At 29.8% G+C, this 19,309-nt stretch overlaps 3 protein-coding genes across 7 annotated transcripts in view; 1 reads left to right on the top strand and 2 right to left on the bottom strand.

The window, feature by feature from the left end:
• LOC130675178 (probable phosphorylase b kinase regulatory subunit alpha) overlaps positions 1–3,265 on the top strand; it is a 29,051-nt gene extending 25,786 nt beyond the window's left edge. For all 5 annotated transcript variants that reach the window (XM_057480708.1, XM_057480707.1, XM_057480711.1 and 2 more), the window contains 3 exons: positions 442–655; positions 1,006–1,817; positions 2,682–3,265. In XM_057480708.1, coding sequence (XP_057336691.1) covers positions 442–655; positions 1,006–1,817; positions 2,682–2,909 — 1,254 coding nt within the window. In that variant the 3' untranslated portion in view covers positions 2,910–3,265. The remainder of the gene's footprint in view (positions 1–441; positions 656–1,005; positions 1,818–2,681) is intronic.
• Positions 3,116–9,744, bottom strand: LOC130675182 (39S ribosomal protein L28, mitochondrial). Its single transcript, XM_057480716.1, has 5 exons — positions 9,587–9,744; positions 9,222–9,388; positions 3,916–4,174; positions 3,496–3,639; positions 3,116–3,355 (listed from the first exon to the last, which is right to left on the bottom strand). Exons 1-5 carry the CDS (start codon positions 9,608–9,610, stop codon positions 3,116–3,118), a joined length of 834 nt encoding a protein of 277 aa, XP_057336699.1. The 5' UTR covers positions 9,611–9,744.
• Positions 9,745–12,536: 2,792 nt separating this feature from the next.
• LOC130675183 (uncharacterized) lies at positions 12,537–16,297 on the bottom strand. Its single transcript, XM_057480717.1, has 5 exons — positions 16,179–16,297; positions 15,752–15,851; positions 15,419–15,667; positions 13,986–14,234; positions 12,537–12,745 (listed from the first exon to the last, which is right to left on the bottom strand). The coding sequence occupies exons 1-5, from the start codon at positions 16,284–16,286 to the stop codon at positions 12,720–12,722; spliced, it is 732 nt and encodes a 243-aa protein (XP_057336700.1). The 5' UTR covers positions 16,287–16,297; the 3' UTR covers positions 12,537–12,719.
• Between the last annotated feature and the right edge of the window lie 3,012 nt (positions 16,298–19,309).

Raw genomic sequence — 19,309 nt, 5'->3', positions numbered from 1 at the left:
GTGTGCATGTAACATAAAAAATATACTCACACACAAATTAGTGAAAAAAGGGCGTAATTTTTCATGTTACATTTTATCGACGGATCAATCGTCGCAAGGATCAATTGTCGCGGATTAATTGTCCTCGGATCATCGGTTGTGTCACCATTCAAAATACCCATTGATTGGTAATGACTTTTTAAACTTCCTGCTTAGAAAATTGTTAATTTTAAAAAATTCGGGAAGTTATTGATTTCACCCCGATTTAATTAAATAAATTTCTACATGAATTCCCGTATAAATCCGTACTTTTCTCTATTGATTTCCATAGATCCTTACATCAATCCATAGTTTCCTATATTGGTTTCTATATGAACTCCTATACAATCGTACGTGGACTTTTTTGATTGAGTACTTATTAAATTAATTTATTAACTGTATGACGGTTGCATTGACCGATAGGTTGATTCACAAGGATTACTATTCAACACGGGAATGATTGAAAATGGCCAGCCGGTTTTGGTAAAAGATTTACTGAAAGGCGTCTACGAGAAAGCCTGCCAGCAAAAAATGTGGGGTATCGTTCGTCATACCGCGGGGATGCTTGGCAAGAGGGTTGAAGATCTAGCCAAGGCTGTGACTGACTTATTAGTGAGACAAAAACAAGTTACTGTTGGTAAGTAAGGCGATTTGGTTGATCCCTACTTATGATTAGTGTCCGAAGGTAGCGTATTGCCACTTTTCGAAACTTTAACCAGTAGCGGGAACTGGTACCATAGTTAAACTTCACGCTTTGCTCTGTTCAAAGTCTCCCTATTTCTTGGGATGGTCAGACCTTGGTCCGAGAAATCGGTCTCGCGATGGCCGTTTTCAGGTTCCATATGCTAATGGATTTCGTTTATTGATCACTTCCACGATCAGGAATCAAATCTTGATCATCTCAGGAAATAAAGAGACTCTGGACAATGTAAGCTAGGAAACTCTGCCCGAGGTACCTGTTCTGTGAAAAATAATTGGGTATTGCAGGTATGCCACCAGCGAATGAGCACACAATAGTGGCACCACTTCCAGAGAATGAATTGCGGTCGCTAATCCATCAAGCCTACGGAGACGATGAATCAACGGCGATGTTGACTCAAGAGTTGCTCGTCTACTTGGCCATGTTTATCCGCACGGAACCTCAACTGTTTCTGGAAATGTTACGATTACGCGTGGGTCTGATAATCCAAGTGATGGCTACCGAATTATCAAGAACACTGATTTGTACCGGGGAAGAAGCATCCGAGCACTTGTTGAACCTGTCGCCGTTTGAGATGAAAAATTTGCTGCACCACATAATGAGCGGAAAAGAATTCGCGATCAGTAGCGTAGGTCGGGGTAATTTTTCTATTATCTCCTGCAAGTCTAATCGAGTTAGCAAGAAGTCACAGATCGGTGGGTTCCTGAATGCCGACGGACCAGACGGAAGCGAGATAGAACCTGACAGACAGGGGCAGTGGCTAAGACGGAGACGTTTAGATGGCGCTTTGAACAGGGTCCCGAGAGACTTTTACCCGAGGGTTTGGCAAGTGCTTGAACGATGTCAGGGACTGGTCATTGAAGGAAAAGTACTGCCGCAGCATCTCACTCAGGAAATGACTTCTGGGGAACTCAAATTCGCGCTGGCTGTTGAGACGGTTCTGAACACAATCCCACAGCCGGAGTACAGGCAGCTGATTGTTGAGGCTCTGATGGTGTTGACTCTGGTCACTGAGTACAATGTGGTCGCTTCTCTGGGTGGTATGATCGTGGTCGAACAGCTGGTACACAAAGCCAACGCCATCTTCCTGGAGGATCAGGTATTAATTAAGACTTTCTAGGTTGGATTGATATTTGGGGTTAAGAAAATTTTTTTGAGCAAAAGTGGGTACGTGGGCATCAAAAGTAGGCTTTGAGCTTTCGAAAATATCTGGGACTTTTTATTATAGGGCGATTAGTTTAGCAGTTACAGATTTTGGAAGTTGGAAGTAGGGTTTTTGCTTGGAAGCTGATAACTCAGCTGCAACTTGGGCTAGAAAGATGAACAAAAAAAGAAAGTTGTAGAAAAATGTCTGGGCAACAAGAATCTAATGGGAGATTTTGTTTAAAAAATTTTTTGCGCTCGCTGGATATTTTTAAAGTCAATTGAAATTTGTTTTTGATTTAGGCTGAGTATAAAATCGGTGTAAAAGTTTTTTTAAATCTATTTTCGGGGGTCAAAAAAAGTATTTTAATCAAAAATGATGTCATGAACTTCTCGGGCTGTCTCTGGCATTTTCAAAACACATACTAGCAATCATTTTACGATAATTAGTTCCCGAGTTACAGGCTGCCAAAGTCAAAAGTATGTTGTCCCATTCAACCACCAATAACTCGCTCAAAAATCGGTTTAGAGTCATGACTAAAAAAATAAAATCATTGAGAAAAGTCTATTTTAACAGCTCCCACCATCAGATTTTTTCAAAAAAATTTAATTTTACCTCCAGCACAATTTAAAGTCGATAACCGATTTTTGAAAATTATCTCGGGTTTTTTTGCTCAAAAAACCTTTCAATTGTAACCCATATAAATTTTTTAGAGAAAGGTAGAAAAACTTAAGATCTCCAGCTTTCGGACTCACTCATTTCACTATTTTTTTTTTATTATCGAAGCAGTTGTAAAGTAAGCAATTTATATTTTTCTAGATGAGAGTCGACGGAGACGCGACTCTATGCTGCGCGAAGCCTAAGGAACAACGAGAAACAACTCCAATGGGTACATTGTTATGCGGGGGCGCTGCATACATTTGCCAACACTTCTACGACAGCGCCCCAAGCGGCAGCTTCGGTACAATGACTTACATAACCCGTGCAATAGCCAGTTTACTGAATTGTTTACCCAAAGATGGCGACCTTGAGTGCAGTATATCTTAATACTCATTAATATTAAAACTTATTATTGTAATAATTCATAAAATAGTTAAATATATAAATGTATGTGCCTTGTTTACTCAAAAATCGTTCGTATTCAAAGTATTTGGGAAGTAAATGAAATAAAAACGCAAAATTTATTAATCATATTTTCAATAACTTTTTAAATTTACTTTATTTTCTTTAAATAATTACATGTACATTAATATTTAAGCCTTGGGGGTCTTAGAAAAGGGGTTAACTTTGTTGAGCCACGATTTGTTTTCCGGTTGCTCGACTTCGACGTCTTTGGCCTCGGAAATTTGCGCTTCTTTCAATTTTGCGATTAATTCCGATCGATATTTTACTTTCAAAGGCTCGACTACAATTTCGCTGCGTTTCTTATTAAGATGCTTTTTCATTGCTTCGTCCCATGAGAGTCCGTACCATTCAATTTCTTCTCTTGTATACTGAAAAGTAATAAAAATTCAGAGTAAATTGAAAAAAAAAAAAAAATTATATTTATTTAGACCAATTGCACTGATTTGTATGAATTTCAAATTGAAATCCTGTCCATCTTACGGCAAAAAAAATATAAAAATGAACTTACAGCAGTCAAATATTCTTTGTATGTGTTGTAAACCTCTTCACGTTTAACAGGATCATCTGGATACAAAGTTTTGTCCGCCAACGCAGTTAAAATATGACGTTTAAGTCTCAGTGCCAACAATGATCTCAAATCACAGGCTGGCGTCTAAATAATTAATAAATTTGAATGACTAAACTAACCAACAACTTATTTCGATTTATAAAACTATAGTCCTCCCAACGAAAGCTTGGGATTTTTTTCCCACCAGTTTTTCCCCACCACCATAGTATTAGAATGAGCGCATGCGTCGTTAAAGGCGCGCATGCGTTATTAAATGTGCGCATGTGCCAAACCAACATTTAAAGGGTGAGGGAAGAAACCGTGGTGGGAAAAAATCCTAACCTTTCATCGGGACAACTATAATTAATTATCAATTATTACCTTAAGTAGATAATGATCGAAACCATAGTGAGCCTGAATTAATTCAAGAGTACGATAAGTTACCACCGTTTTCATATGTTTATCTAATACTTCGCTGTATACAACCGATTTTATTAATCGTGGAACCCAAAATCTAGCAACACGCTTTTTATCCTCTGCTTTTTTTCTAAACCCTTGTACAACGGCCTCTCCACCCCATATTCCTTCATCTAATTCTTTTGGGTAAAGTAGCTTTATTGGGACATTTTGTACTGGCACTCTTAAAAATTAAAAAAAAAAGAGGTATCAACAGAATTTTCATTGATCATTACAATAACAGGGTAGGACGACCAGTAAATGGGTGGGGGGGTGAGAAATTTTTTATGGTTTTTTAGTGCGATAGTGGAAATTTTTCGGAATTTTCTCTGAAAAACTCAGTTCTAAAGTTTTAAAGATTTTTTCAAAGTTCTAAAGACTTTTTCAGAGAAAAGTCCGAAAAATTTCCACCATAAATCATATTAAAAAAATATGGATTGATTTTATGACACTGAAGTTAGCTAATGTCAAGTAATTTTTGATATTTTTTCAAAACGATAAGTTATAAAAAAAAAATATTTGAAAAAATTGCACTTATAGTTTTTTTGATTTTCTGCATATGCATATTTTTATTTTATTATTTGTGATTGATGTTGAAAAAAAAAAAAAACAAAAATTGTTAATTGTCTAGTAATTTCAGAATCATATTAATTTTACAATGCCGTGAATAACCTAATCGAAAATCGCGCGCGAACGGTACCCGATGAAAAAAAATTTTATACAATTGTATAGAATTATATATCAATTATATATGGACTATATATAATTATATATAGACTATATATAATTGGATAGAATAAATGGCCCGATCCAATTGTATACAATTTGTATATAAATTGTATACAATTCTATACAAATTGTATACGATTATATACAATTCTATATATTGCAATTATATAGAATTGTATATAATTATATAGAATTGTATACAATTATATAGAGTTGTATAAAATTTGTATAAAATTATATATAATTATATAGACTTGTATACAATTTGTATAGAATTGTATACAATTCCTATACAGTTGTATACAATTGGATCGGGCCATTTTTTGTATATAATTTTATACAATTGTATAAAATCTTTTTTATCGGGCTAAAATACGTGAGTAGAGTTATAGCTGAGTAAAAAAAACTGTCAGTAGAGTTGAGGCTGAGTAAAGTTGTGAGTGAGTAGAGTTGTAGCTATTTCCCTTAAGTAGAGATGTTGTGAGTAGAATTGTAAGACTGCCAATTTTCGCACAAGAAAAAAAATTTTATGTCGATTATAGACCTAGCTCAAAAAAAAAGGTCTCTTATCATTTTTTGATAAATCCATCTGTTCAAAAGTTATCAGAGCTCGAAGTAAAGTTGGAGATCTTTTAACTTTTCCGGCAAAACTATCAGACTTATCACAAAATGTTGTACGGTCTTTTTTGTTGACAATTTTATTCTCTACAAATTATTATCAGTAAAGTTTTTTCAAATTCCGCATTGTATTCTAATTATTTCTATTTTAATTTCAAAATAACATATGTGGTTAAAATATATGTAATAATATATGATAAATATCAGATAATATATGCGGTAAATTTAACTATATTTTCTGATATATTTTTTTTTGTATTCAAAAATATAATATTCATCAGATACGAGTCCGTATATGGTTAGCATATATAAAATATATATTTTTATCATATATGAAAATATATATTCTTGTCATATACGAAAACTATATTTTTATCATACATCAAAATATATATTTCTATCATAAACGAAAAATATATTCTGATCATATATAAAAACATATATTTATATTGTGTATGAAAAAAAAAACTTTCTTATTCGTATGACCAACTTCAATTAAATAAGATTAAAATTTTAATATACTCTTTAAATTGCAATTAAAATTTTCAAAATTAGTTAATTTGATGCGAATATATATATACCCATATACATATACATACACCGATTCAAATATATGCTTAAATATAACAAAGAAAATATATGGTGCCATATATAATATAAATTAAATGCTACCATATATTTCACTTCATATAAAAATTTTATATTTTTTGAATACAAAAGAAAATATATCAATACAATATATTATAAGGTGGATGTAAATGTATATATAGCTTAACATAAAAAACATATGTTACATATATGGAATACATATATTTACTACTGTGCATAATTTCGTATGATTTTTTATAATATACAATATGATGAAACATATATTTTTTTGTTGCAAACATATGTGATTTTATATATTTTAACCATAAATTATTTTTTCATACGGGATTTCAGGAGCTTGACATTAAAATGAAAATGAGTAGAAAAAAATTTTTCTAGCGGAAAGTTAAAAATTTTTTTCGTGTACTGTAACAGCCCCTGTAAAAAAAACGTTCGAACGAAGTTTGACATGTCAAACTTCGAAATTTGAGACAAAATCAAACTTTTTTCGAACTTTTGTAAAACAATACAAATTGCATTACAAACATGAAAAATCACATGGGGCAAAGAGGATTGACATAAAAGTTCGGAATTCTCGAACTTTTTCATAACTCCTACACTTAAAATTATCGAAAAAGTTCTAAAAATTCCGAACTTGTTCAGAACTTCTTTAATAAAAATCATACAAAAAGTTCTAAAACATTCAAACTTCTGCGATAAAAATTATCGAAAAAGATCTGAAAATATCCCACTTTTCTACACGCAGAGAATTATTGAACAAAGTACCGATAACGTAGACATTTTTAAAGTGCATCGAACAGAATTTACAAGGTGCATCGTAATTTTTTTTTCAGAAATTTAAATTTCTTAATCTGTTGCTTTGTCAAAAGTGTAAATTCTGTTCGATGTATTTTAAAAATTTCTACGTTATCGGTAATTTGTTCAATTATTCCATACTGGGCTCATGTTACTATGAGAGTTATTTTTCTATAAATTATTTATGTAAAAAATACCGCAAAATTCTCTGTGTATAGAACTTCTACACTTAAAATTATTGAAAAAGTTCTGAAAATTTCGAACTTTTCTATAATTTTTATAATAAAAATTATCCAATAAATTTTAAAAATTTCGCACTTCTTTTGAATTTCTGTAATTAATATCTTCGAAAAAGTCCTGAAACTTCTGGACTTCTACCGAAGAAAATTATCGGGTAAGTACTAGAAAGTTTTAACTTCTTCTGCAAATCTATAATAAAAATTATTGAAAAAGTTCTTTATACGTCGAATGTTTTTAGAACTTTTATACTTAAAATTATCAAAAAAGTTAACATTTCCAACTATTGTACCCATAGAAAATTTTAAGTTCTAAAAAAATTTTGAAGTATAATCAAAATTATCAAAAAAGATCTAAAAATATTGATACCTAATTGTGAGTTTCCTTTGTTAGCGACACATCCCGAAAAGTCGAGAATTCCAAATTTTTGTGCCAATCCTCTTTGTCCCATGTGATTTTTCATGTTTGTAATGCAATTTGTATTGTTTCACAAAAGTTAAAAAAAAAGTTCAACTATTTTTTTTTTTTTTTCGATACTGTGAAAATATTATCCCTGATGACCAAAAAAAATTATTGTGCAAGTTTGAGCCCTTAATATTATTATTAAGAGATGTATCGTTACGACTATTAGTTTCTTGATAGAAATTTCATTTTTTACCCAAAACTCGTAAATCATCTATCTGAAAAATTTGAGCTATATATATTCTAAAAGGAAATTGAATTCCCTACAAAAAATCTCTCTTAGTAAATTGACGTAAATTGAGCCGTTTCCTTGTAACCGCGCCTTAAACATTGATTTGTTTTTTAAATCCTTTGTTTCTATTTTGGATTTTTGTAACTACTAGAAATATTAAAATTTTTTCAAGTCATGATACATATTCTTAAAGGAAATTAAATGCTCTACAAAAAAGGTGTCTTAACATTTTTTGCTAAATTCACTCCTTCGAAAGTTATTCAGGTTATTAAAGTCGTTTTGACTCAACTTTAACCTGGAATAACTTTCGAAGGAGTGAATTTAGCAAAAAATGTTAAGATACCTTTTTTGTAGAGCATTAAATTTCCTTCAAGAATATGTTTCTCGACTAAAAAAAATTTTAATATTTCTAGTAGTTACAAAAATTCAAAATAGAAACAAAGAATTTTAAAAACAAATCAATGTTTAAGGCACGGTTACAAGGAAACGGTTCGTTTTACGTCAATTTACTAAGAGAGATTTTTTTTAGGGAATTCAATTTCCTTTAAGAATATATATAGCTCAAATTTTTCAGATAAATGATTTACGAGTTTTAGGTTAAAAAATGAAATTTTTTCCAAAAAACTTATGTTCGTAACGATACACCTCTTAATATCAATATTAAAGGCTCAAACTTGCACAATAATTGGTTATTATATAGAAGTGGGGCTCCCCTGTTTTTTGGCTATAAAAAATCGAAAAATGAAGATATCCGATAATTTTTTTTTTTCACTTTGTTCTACTCTTCGGCGGATTTATGGTAAAAATTAAATCAATACCTAAAAAATTCAATTTCATAAAGATTTTGGCGATTGAAAAGTCAAAAAATTAAATTTTTGATTTTCAATCGATTATTTGAGCATTGAAACGTTTTTTTTTTTATAATTTCTATTTTTTTTCTTGTATGTAATTTTTCTTGTATGTACCAAATATGTAATTTAAGAAATAATTTAAAAAATGGAATAAAATCAACAACGATAAAATGCTGTAAAAATTTGAAAAAATGAGTTATTGGGATATTTTTTTTTTTAAATTATTCTATTTTCTATGCGCAACAAGAAAAAAAATAGAAATTAGAAAAAAAAAAAGTTTTAATGCTCAAATAATCGATTGAAAGTCAAAAATTAAATTTTTTGACTTTTCAATCGCCAAAATCTTTATGAAATTGGATTTTTTGGGTATTGATTTAATTTTTATCATAAATCCGCCGAAGAGTAGAACAAAATGAAAAAAAAAAAATTTGTGAAAAACTCTATTTTTCGATTTTTTATGGCCAAAAAACAGGGGAGCCCCACTTCTATATAATTACCCTCATTTCTAAACAGACTAATGAAAATGACTTTTTTTTGACCGCCTAAACCAGAATGACCCCATAATTAAAAATTAATTTTTTCCATAAAAAATTTTTACCCGTTATAGAATTCAAATTACGCTAATTACTTTTCCTAAAATAAAACTGAAAATTGATTAATATTTTTATCTCAAGTAATAAATAAAAAAAACTACTTACGGAAGACCTAAGAGCTCATCAAATTTATATTTTCCTTCTTCAGGAATATAATGAACGGGAGCCGGTTGTTGGACTCTCCATTCATGCCAGAATTTTCTGTACGCCTCTGGTAATTCTGGACCGGCTCCAGTCGTCCATTTATCCGGACGCGGAAAGTAGTATAATTTCTATTGTAATTAACAATTGAAAAAAAATTATTCCTATCATTCATTAATAAAAAAAAAATCAAAAACCCGAAAACAAAAAAAAATTACGGCGATTTAACCCTCGCCTCAATATTGAGTTCCGGATAAAATTAATTACGGAATTAATATAATATATAATTTATATAAAAATATGATGAATTTATTTGCCTGCATACTTACGTTTGTAATTTTCTTTGTTGTCATTTTTATATATTATTTATACCAGTATTCTATTATTTGTTTTTGGGCTCGGAAATTAAACTTGAAAAATATCTACGTTTTTTTTTGAGGTTAAAATCGCGAATGTTTTTTGTTTCCAATTTCTTTAGAATTGTCATTTACTGATAAAAAGGATCGTGAGTGTAGCGCATGTCAATAATAAAGAGATTCGATGCCAGAAATCATCATTGTCCAGTGTAGAAAATGTTTTATCTATGGACAACGAACTGATGGAAAAGCCGACTGTAAGATGGCGACACCTGACACTTCTGCCTTGCAAGGCGAGCCAGCTGTCAGCGAGAATTTTGACGATCGCGTGACTGACGTGAGACCGACATATGACCATTAGTAAGTTGACGGTTGACCAAAAAATTTAAATGTGATACCCATGTGATGATTTCCATCGGGCGGATGTCTATCACTGACAAAAAAGCTGACATTTATTTTTTTATAAAATGTGTATTTATGGAAGTCTTTAAAAAAACTTTTTTTAGATCTTATACACGGAGAAAGTATAGTAAAAATTACAATACTATAGTAAAATTTACTAACAGATATGAAAAAATACATTCTGTATTATAATTATTACTAAACGTTTAGTAAAATTTACTAGTTAGTAATAATTACATAATAAGATATTAAAAATTACTATGCGTAATGTATTTTTTGCTAAGACGATTATATTTTTTAATATTTGTTTAGTAAATTGTAGTGTAAGTATTATTAATAAATACAAATTTAAGATAGTAAATTTTCTAATACATATAGGATTTGTTACTATACAAAATATTAAAAATTACTATAGGGGAGGGTGGGGCAGAGCGGCCCCCCTGAAATTTTGACCAAAAAAAAAATTTTATTTTTTTCGACTAATTACTATAAATCCGATATGTTTGCGCATTTTTACCCCTACGCATGACATTTGGGGCAAAATGGACAAGCCCAAAATTTTGAAAAAATGATTTTTTCATATTTTTATCGTCAAATTAAAAAAAAATTATCATAATTCCACATTTCTATCCCTACGCATAACACCTGGGGTAAAATGGACCAGCCGAAACTTCCGAAAAAATTATTTTTTCATATTTTTCGGCCGTTTCTCTATGTAAGAGGCAAATTTGGTCACTAAAAATTTATAAAAATTAAATTTTTTTTTTTAGTTGATAAATTTTTAAAATAAAGTAAAATTATAGAATTGATTTTTTTTTTATTAAATAACAATTAGTAATTAAGGTAATCGAGAGTGAACGATTTTTTACGCTTTAAAAAATTTTTTTCGAGTAATATAAAACCAAAAATAGTTGTCAAGAGAAAGAAATACATTCTTAATGATGAAAACAATTTAAAAAAAAAAAAAAACGAAAAAAAAATTGTTTTTATCACTTTTTGAAGGGGGGCCGCTCTGCCCCACAAAAAAAAAAAAAATTTTTCAGAATTTTGGCAAAATGTCCATAAATTTGTTCGATATAGGACAAAAGTAAAGTGATCTTATGGTTGAAAGCCACAAAAAATAATAATTGGCTTAGGGGGGCCGCTCTGCCCCACCCTCCCCTACGCAATGTATTTTTTGCTAACACGATTATATTTCTTTACTATCTGTATTAGGGTCCCGGGTCAAAAATAAAACTTGATTCAGGCTCGCTTCGCCTTATTTTCTTTTGAAGTTATCGATTTGCCGACGATTTTTTGATAAGATCTTGACTTTTTCGACTTAAATTTAATTTTTTTCAACTTTTTCAACTTTTTTCATCTTAGTTTCAACTTATTCGTCTTTACTTTGAGCACGATAGTCATTCACCTTACTTTTGACTTGCTAAACCAAGTCGAAAAAAAGTCATTTATTCGCCTTACTTTCGCCTTAATATATAAAAATTATTTCACCTTAGTTCTGACTTTTTCGACTTATAATTCAAGTCGAATAAGTCTACATCAAGTCAGTTTCGACTTGATTTAGACTTTTTCGCCTTACATTTTAAGTCGAATAAGTCTAAACCAAGTCAATTTCGACTTGATTTCAACTTTTTCGTCTTAAATCGTGACTAAGTAAGCCAGTTAAGTCTAAACCAAGGCGAAAACTTAATATATTTCATACCTCCGTAAAAAAAGTCGAGTTTGTCTTGTGAAAAACGGCTCCAAATTTCGACTTGGTAAACCAACTTTAAATCAAGTTTTATTTTTGACCCGAGGTATTACAAGTTCTGAAACTTTTGTTTAAAGGAGACATCAGGCCGTCAGACATTGGAAAGGATTCGCGCGCGAGAGATCGGGGTTCGAATCTCGGTTGAAACAAGTGATTTTTTAAAAAATAAAAATCGACACCATCACCAATACAGATGACATAAATAACAATGATAATCAAAATGATAGCAATAATAATGAAAAGTTAAAAGCTAATAAAAATTTAATTTAATTTTTTTCCATTCTAATATAGTAAAATTTACTAAACGGGATAGTTAAATTTACTGAATAGGGATACTAAAATATACTAAATATAACTTAAAATTAATATGCGATATAGGAGATTATCCATAACCAGTATATGAGAAATTACTAAACGACTTGTAAAATATGCTTATCTGTTTATAAATTTTTCATATAAATCATAAGCGTTTCAAAATTACTATCCAAATTTAGTAATTATTCTCATATTTTTTAGTAAAATTTACTATATTTTTTTCTCCGTGTAGAAACTTATCTTATTTTATTTTATTTTAATAATTTTGTTTGTCCGGAAGTCAATTAGTTTGAAATGATTTTAATGTTAAAAATAATAGTAATTTAAAAATATATTTTTTAAATACTTGAAATTTCTTGGAAAGACTGTAATAAACTCACAGTTGAGGTAATTGAACCCTAACTAATGATTGTCTGTTCATAAACGAAAATTTTATTTTTTTCAAACTCAGGACACTATAATCATTCAAGAATGCTTCACATTTTATTAAGTATTCCATTATATATTTAGAAATAATCAAAACCATTATCGATAACTATTATTAATAAACTAATTGAATATTAATAACAATAATATAAATAATATATATAATAATATTAATAAACTAATATTAAATAAAGTAGTCCAGCAGCACGTCTTTCAGTCACTGCTACTTCGATTTACCACTAGAAAAATAATCACATAATTAACAACCCGTGAAAAATATATCATACATATAAATAATGAATGCTCCATATATGGCCATTAGGGTGAGCCAAAAAAACCAACCTATCGAATTTATGTCTTAAAAAGGACCTATATATCGAGAAAAAAATTCTCCCATTGGGCAAAATTTTTAGCTCAATTTTAAAAGGTGTCGGTAGCCATTTGAAATTTCACATTTAAATAACATGCAAAAAAATTTTTTTTGATTAAAAATATTATAACTTTTGAACCGTGGATAAAAATTCGGCTCTAGAATATTCTTGTATGGCATTAAATTTCTCTAAAAAAAGTCCTAGAAGTCGAATTTGTAAACTTGATATTTCGTATACTAACAGGCCATCAAAGTCTAGAGTAAACAGAATTATACAAATTTAAGGCTTTATTATTAAAAATATCAATACTACGAGAAAATTTGTTCTACATGTAGTGCAATGAAATCACCAACAATATCCACGTTGTAACAAATAATATTTTGTTATCGATCACAATAAAAGAAAAGTATTTGAAATATCCAAATAAAGAAAAATTTTTATGATTCTGTTGACTCTAGACTTTAATAGCCTGTTAGTATACGAAATATCAAGTTTAAAAATTCGACTCTCAGGACTTTCTTTTAAGAAATTTAATGCCTTACAAGAATATTCTAGAGCCGAATTTTTATCTCACACGGTTCAAAAGTTATAATATTTTTAATCAGAAAAAATTTTTTTGCATGTTATTTAAATGGAAAATTTCAAATGGCTACCGACACTTTTTAAAATTGAGCTAAAAATTTTGCCCAATGGGAGAATTTTTTTCTCGATATATAGATCCTTTTTAAGACATAAATTCGATAGGTTGGTTTTTTCGTCTCACCCTAATAGCCATGTATGGGAATTGGCCAGGCATGGCCGTATATGACCAGATATAATCATATATGATCGTACATGACTGTGTATGGCCATATATGTTTAATTAATGACGGGCATACATGGTCAGACATAGTCATACAAAACTATCTATGGTCATATATGGCCTTATATGATTCATATATGGCCATGCATGACTGTATTAAAAACGTTAGTTTGCTTCTGTACGGCCATATGTGCTCCACGATGGCCATATATGCTTTATATATGAACTACATACGGCCATACATGGCAATATATGTTTTATTTTCTACGGGAACCTTGTATTATTAATCGAAATGATTACACTTACTATAAATGCACAAATAATTTTCAAGTGCTCTGTAATTTTTGATGCACTTGCATTTATTATTAAAACATTCAGAATTAATTGGTGCACATTTTTCTCCACTCCAACAAAATTCATCCAAAAGCGGAACACACTTTGTATTATCTATCACGGTATGATTACTTTGACACCTACATATTTTGTTTTTTGAGCATGTCATGTGCAATTCACTATTACAATTCAAATCACCTTTGCATCTTTTTCCTAATGTTGCTAAAATTTGAAAAGACAATTAATATTAAGTGCTGATTATTTACCGTAGCTATATACTCAAATAGAGTGAATTTATTAGTAGCGTTGAATTGAAATTCAAATAAGCAAATCGTTGGTACCATTCGCCTAAGGCTTATGCAATAAACAACAGTAGCATTTACATATGACATACGCATCGAATGTATTATGAGCATTCACTTAACGCTAATTCAGTTAATAAATTGGTAGCATTGACCGAAGGCTCATGTAGCAAATGAAAAAATATTTGCCTAAGGCTGACTCAGTAGTGGCAGTAAAATCAATTATATACAGAGGTATTAAGTCTTTTGGTAGCATCCGCCAAAAGCTCGCGTTTCTAATGTATTTGTGACATTGATTTTCGGCTTATGCAGCAATTGATTACTCACATTTGCCTAAGCCTCATTCAGCATTGTTAGTAAAATGAAACTAAAGTTTGTGTAATGAATGTATTAGCATCGCTGACCTCAGGTCAATGTAACAAACGCATTGGTTCTATTGACCGAAGGCTTATGCAGCAAATGATTACTAGCGTTTGCCTACAGTTAATTGAATCTTGTTAGTACAACTAATCTAAAGCTAATGTAACGAGTGTACGAGTACCATTCTTTCTAAGGTCCATGCAGCAAACAAGTTAGCAGCATTAACCGAAGGATCATGCAGCAAATGATTACTGGCACATGCCTATAGCTCATTCAATATTGTTTGTAAAATTAAACTAGAGCTTGTGTAATTAATGTATTAGCAGCGTTGACCAAAGGTCCATGTAGCAAACGCATTGATTGCATTGACCGAAGTTGTATGCAGCAAATGATTACTAGCATTCGCTTGAGGACCATTTACTGTCATTATTTATCTAATCTAGAGCCAGTGTAATGAATGTATTAGTAGCATTCGCCTAAGGGCCATGCAGCAAACCAGTTGGCAGTATTGACCAAAGGCTTATGCAGCGAATGATAATTAGCGTTTGCCTAAAGTTAACTGAATATTGTTAGTAAAACTAATTTAAAACTTGTGTTATAAACTTATTAGTAGCATTCGCCCAAGGACTATGCCAAAACAGGACAGTAGTGTTTGCCTTAGGCTTATGAAACAAACTACAAATTACGTATTTTACAATCCACACTCGACACGTTAATCAAACTAAAGATAAGTAAATATATTACATGGTTTGCATTGATTATTATTGATAGCTATGTATTTATATTTGCATTGACACTCAGTATCAACACATATACTATTTTCCACTGGGCAATCATTATCTTCCAAACAAATGCCTCCTAGAAGTGGCAAACATTGTGTTCCCTTATCTGGTATCCCATAATTAGTCAAACAAATACAGTAACTTTCATGACATCTTGCATAACCTAACATCAAACAATCGACGTCGTCTTCGCAAAAATCTCCTAAGTGTACTAGAAAACATTTTTTTGTTATTTTTTATACAAACAACAATAATTTATTAAAACAAAAAAAAAAACCAATGAATAAATACATACACGGTTTCAAACATATGAAAGTATATATGCCACGATCGATTGAAATTGGTGCGCACACATTATTTACTTGACAACACGGAGTTTCATTACTTGAATTACACTGGAAATAAATCATTTTTACTTAATAATTTTTAAGATATGCCCTGTAAAAAAATTTTTCAAGGAATTTTGTAAAATTTTGTACTAAAAATGCCTTGCATTGACCCAGGTACGTATATTTATTTTTATTTCGGACTGAAATGCATAGGTTTGCGCACTCTTACCCCACATTTCTCTATATATATAATTTTTTTCCCGAAAACTGCATAAATTTTTAAAAAATCATTTTCTCTGACTCAGGATTCAAACTTATGTTCGATAAAAATTTATAGTTTTAAAAAATTTCATTCAATTTTATGGAATTCGAAAAAATCTTATTAATACATACGTGCATCCGGTACTCCACGCAATTTCCGGTCCGCTTCATTCTTGGAAATAGTAATACCTCTGCTTTAATTACGCAAAAACTAATTAATAAAATTTTCATGACGGACATGTTTAGTTTTGTATTTATTGAAACTTAGTAAAGTTAAAAAATAATTTAGTCGTGTGATAAAAAATGTAATTTACTAATATGTCTTTCCTTAATTGAATATTTCACATAAATTGAATAGTTTAGGATATATATAGTCTATACATATATGAGTAAAATATATATTTAATGGCTTTGAATGTTTAACTATCGCATTAATGACAAAAATAAAAAATCATTGTCGTTTATAGCTTTATTAAGTTTTATTAATGTCATAAAAATTATTTTAATGACTCTTTGGTTCCCGGGAAAAAAAAATTTTATATAATTAGATATAATCATATATAATTTGTAACGGGGTTTTCACCACCGGGGATCTACCGGAGTGAAGTCCGAGTATACTTACTATTTAGGCCTTGTTCAAAATCTATAGTTGGGCGCCAGGTGATTTTATAATCACCAATAAATAATTATCAAAATAAATCCGCTCAGGGTAGAGGATCGGGGAAAGGTCAGGCACTTAAGATTACGATAAATAATTGATCAGAATTAACCAAAAATAATTAATCGTATATTGAACACAGAATAATAAATTGATCGGTATCACAAATAAAATTATCGGTTACAAATAAAATATAATTTGCCGTTTTCGGCTTGACTCGATATAAACGAAAATAAAATTGCTCTTAGAACTCGTACTTGATCAAAAGACAAAGTCAGTTCGTTGCTCAAAGAAAACCGTCGGTTGTCGAAATACAAAAAAAAAACTTATTTATTTTATGGTCCGGAGACACCCGCATGGAACAGCTATATATTGTTAAAAGTATATAAAAAAATATATGGTGAATATGTGATAAATATATAGCGGCAAAAATATCTATATTGAAAAATATATGTTTTTTACATAGGGGAGGGTGGGGCAGAGCGGCCCCCCTTAAATTTGACCAAAAAAAAAATTTTTTTTTTTCGACTAATTACTATAAATCCGATATGTTTGCGCATTTTTAGCCCTACGCATGACATTTGGGGCAAAATGGACAAGCCCAGAATTTTGAAAAAGTGATTTTTTCATATTTTTATCGTCAAATTAAAAAAAAATTATCATAATTCCACGTTTCTAGCCCTACGCATAACACCTGGGGCAAAATGGACCAGCCGAAACTTCCGAAAAAATTATTTTTTCATATTTTTCGGCCGTTTCTTTATGTAAGAGGCAAATTTGGTCACTAAAAATTTATAAAAATTAAATTTTTTTTTTTAGTTGATAAATTTTTAAAATAAAGTAAAATCATAGAATTGATTTTTTTTTTATTAAATAACAATTAGTAATTAAGGTAATCGAGAGTGAACGATTTTTTACGCTTTAAAAAATTTTTTTCGAGTAATATAAAACCAAAAATAGTTGTCAAGAGAAAGAAATACATTCTTAATGATGAAAACTATTTAAAAAAAAAAAAAAAACGAAAAAAAAAATTTTTTTTATCACTTTTTGAAGGGGGGCCGCTCTGCCCCACAAAAAAAAAAAATTTTTTTCAGAATTTTGGCAAAATGTCCATAAATTTGTTCGAAATAGGACAAAAGTAAAGTGATCATATGGTTGAAAGCCACAAAAAATAATAATTGGCTTAGGGGGGCCGCTCTGCCCCACCCTCCCCTATATTGGATTATATATTTATCATAATATATTTACTTGTATATAATGTTTTGTATTTTTTTATATATATTATCTCATATAATGCTAAGATATTCTTATCATATATGGATAGTATATATGTAATTTATAAGTATAATATAATAAACTTGATATATATATCCATATATTTTGACTCATATAATTAGTGGTATACGGTCTCTATATAATTGATTATATATGAAAGAATTTATATGATTAAACATATGGTGCGCGGTATATTGGAATTATATTTTTCCAGTATATTAAAACTTATATCTTTCGCAATATATTGAAATTTTATTTTTTCAATATACTTTTTCAATTTCTACACAATTCCACAAAAAAAAGTCAAATTTATTATTTTTTCTCCTTCTGTTCATTGACTTTATATTTACTGGCAATAACCTAAGAAAAGTAAAAAAAGTGCCATATGTTTTACAATATATTGGAAACCATATATTTTGCAATATATTGGAAAACATATATAAAAAATATAAAAAATACTATATATTATTAATATACTACTTTCAATATAATATATCAATATAAAAAAGATATATTAAAATATATATGTAAAACATACATAAAAAGTCATATATTGTTAAATATATTGATAATATATTCTAGCAATATATTTTTTTTCAATATATTATCATATATTAATACGGCAAAAATACAAATATTATTTTATATATTGTACAATATATCATATTATAATATTCATATATTCTATCATATATGTTTTCACATTTAAAGTTTTTTCATGCGGGCACACATACAGCGTACACTGACAAAAAATTTCTCTTTGGACAATTAAATTGGTTAATTAGACACAAAAAAATATATTCGTTTAGAATAAATATATATATTTGTTCGAGGTTAATAAATATATATTTGAATCTAATGATTATTGATGTAAAAGTTATGGTGTTAGGCAGCAGCAGCTGGAGTAGTTCGGTGCTCGCCACTAGATCGCGCCCACCATTTGTGGTGTCCCTGGTAAGATACTTATTTCAGAGTTTTTATATTCCGAGCTTGAAACAGAGATGGGACGAGTTATCCGCTTAAAATTTTTTATAGTAATATAGGCGTATACTGTATTACTCTATGACATTAATGTTTAATATTGATATTTTTCCTGAACAATTTTTGTCATAGTACGAAAAAAGGTACTTGTGAAGGAAATAAATTATTTTTCTAAATACGCATTTATTGAACTGTTGAATAAATATTCTGTCACTTAAAAATAATATTTAATTATTATTAATAACTCATTCTTTATAATGACCACTCATACATTTCATTATGACTACTTTATAACCTCTACAGCTAATCAAATTGATTTTATGCTTGCTACTAAACGCGTAATTATCTT

This window comes from Microplitis mediator, chromosome 9 (assembly GCF_029852145.1).
Source record: "Microplitis mediator isolate UGA2020A chromosome 9, iyMicMedi2.1, whole genome shotgun sequence".
In the NCBI taxonomy this organism is placed as follows: domain Eukaryota; kingdom Metazoa; phylum Arthropoda; class Insecta; order Hymenoptera; family Braconidae; genus Microplitis; species Microplitis mediator.
This window is presented reverse-complemented; position numbering and strand designations above follow the sequence as displayed.

What these genes read in the sequence shown, in the direction of transcription:
- LOC130675182 (XM_057480716.1), bottom strand. Translation starts at nt 9,610, where the DNA reads ATGACAACAAAGAAAATTACAAAC. An exon ending in GATGAGCTCTTAGGTCTTCC is followed by an intron (nt 4,175 to 9,221) that starts GTAAGTAGTTTT and finishes TTAATTTTTAAG; the next exon opens with AGTGCCAGTACAAAATGTCC. An exon ending in TCGATCATTATCTACTTAAG is followed by an intron (nt 3,640 to 3,915) that starts GTAATAATTGAT and finishes TTAATTATTTAG; the next exon opens with ACGCCAGCCTGTGATTTGAG.
- LOC130675183 (XM_057480717.1), bottom strand. Translation starts at nt 16,286, where the DNA reads ATGTCCGTCATGAAAATTTTATTAATTAGTTTTTGCGTAATTAAAGCA. An exon ending in TAATAATCAATGCAAACCAT is followed by an intron (nt 14,235 to 15,418) that starts GTAATATATTTA and finishes TTCAAATTTTAG; the next exon opens with CAACATTAGGAAAAAGATGC. An exon ending in AAATTATTTGTGCATTTATA is followed by an intron (nt 12,746 to 13,985) that starts GTAAGTGTAATC and finishes TTATTTTTCTAG; the next exon opens with TGGTAAATCGAAGTAGCAGT.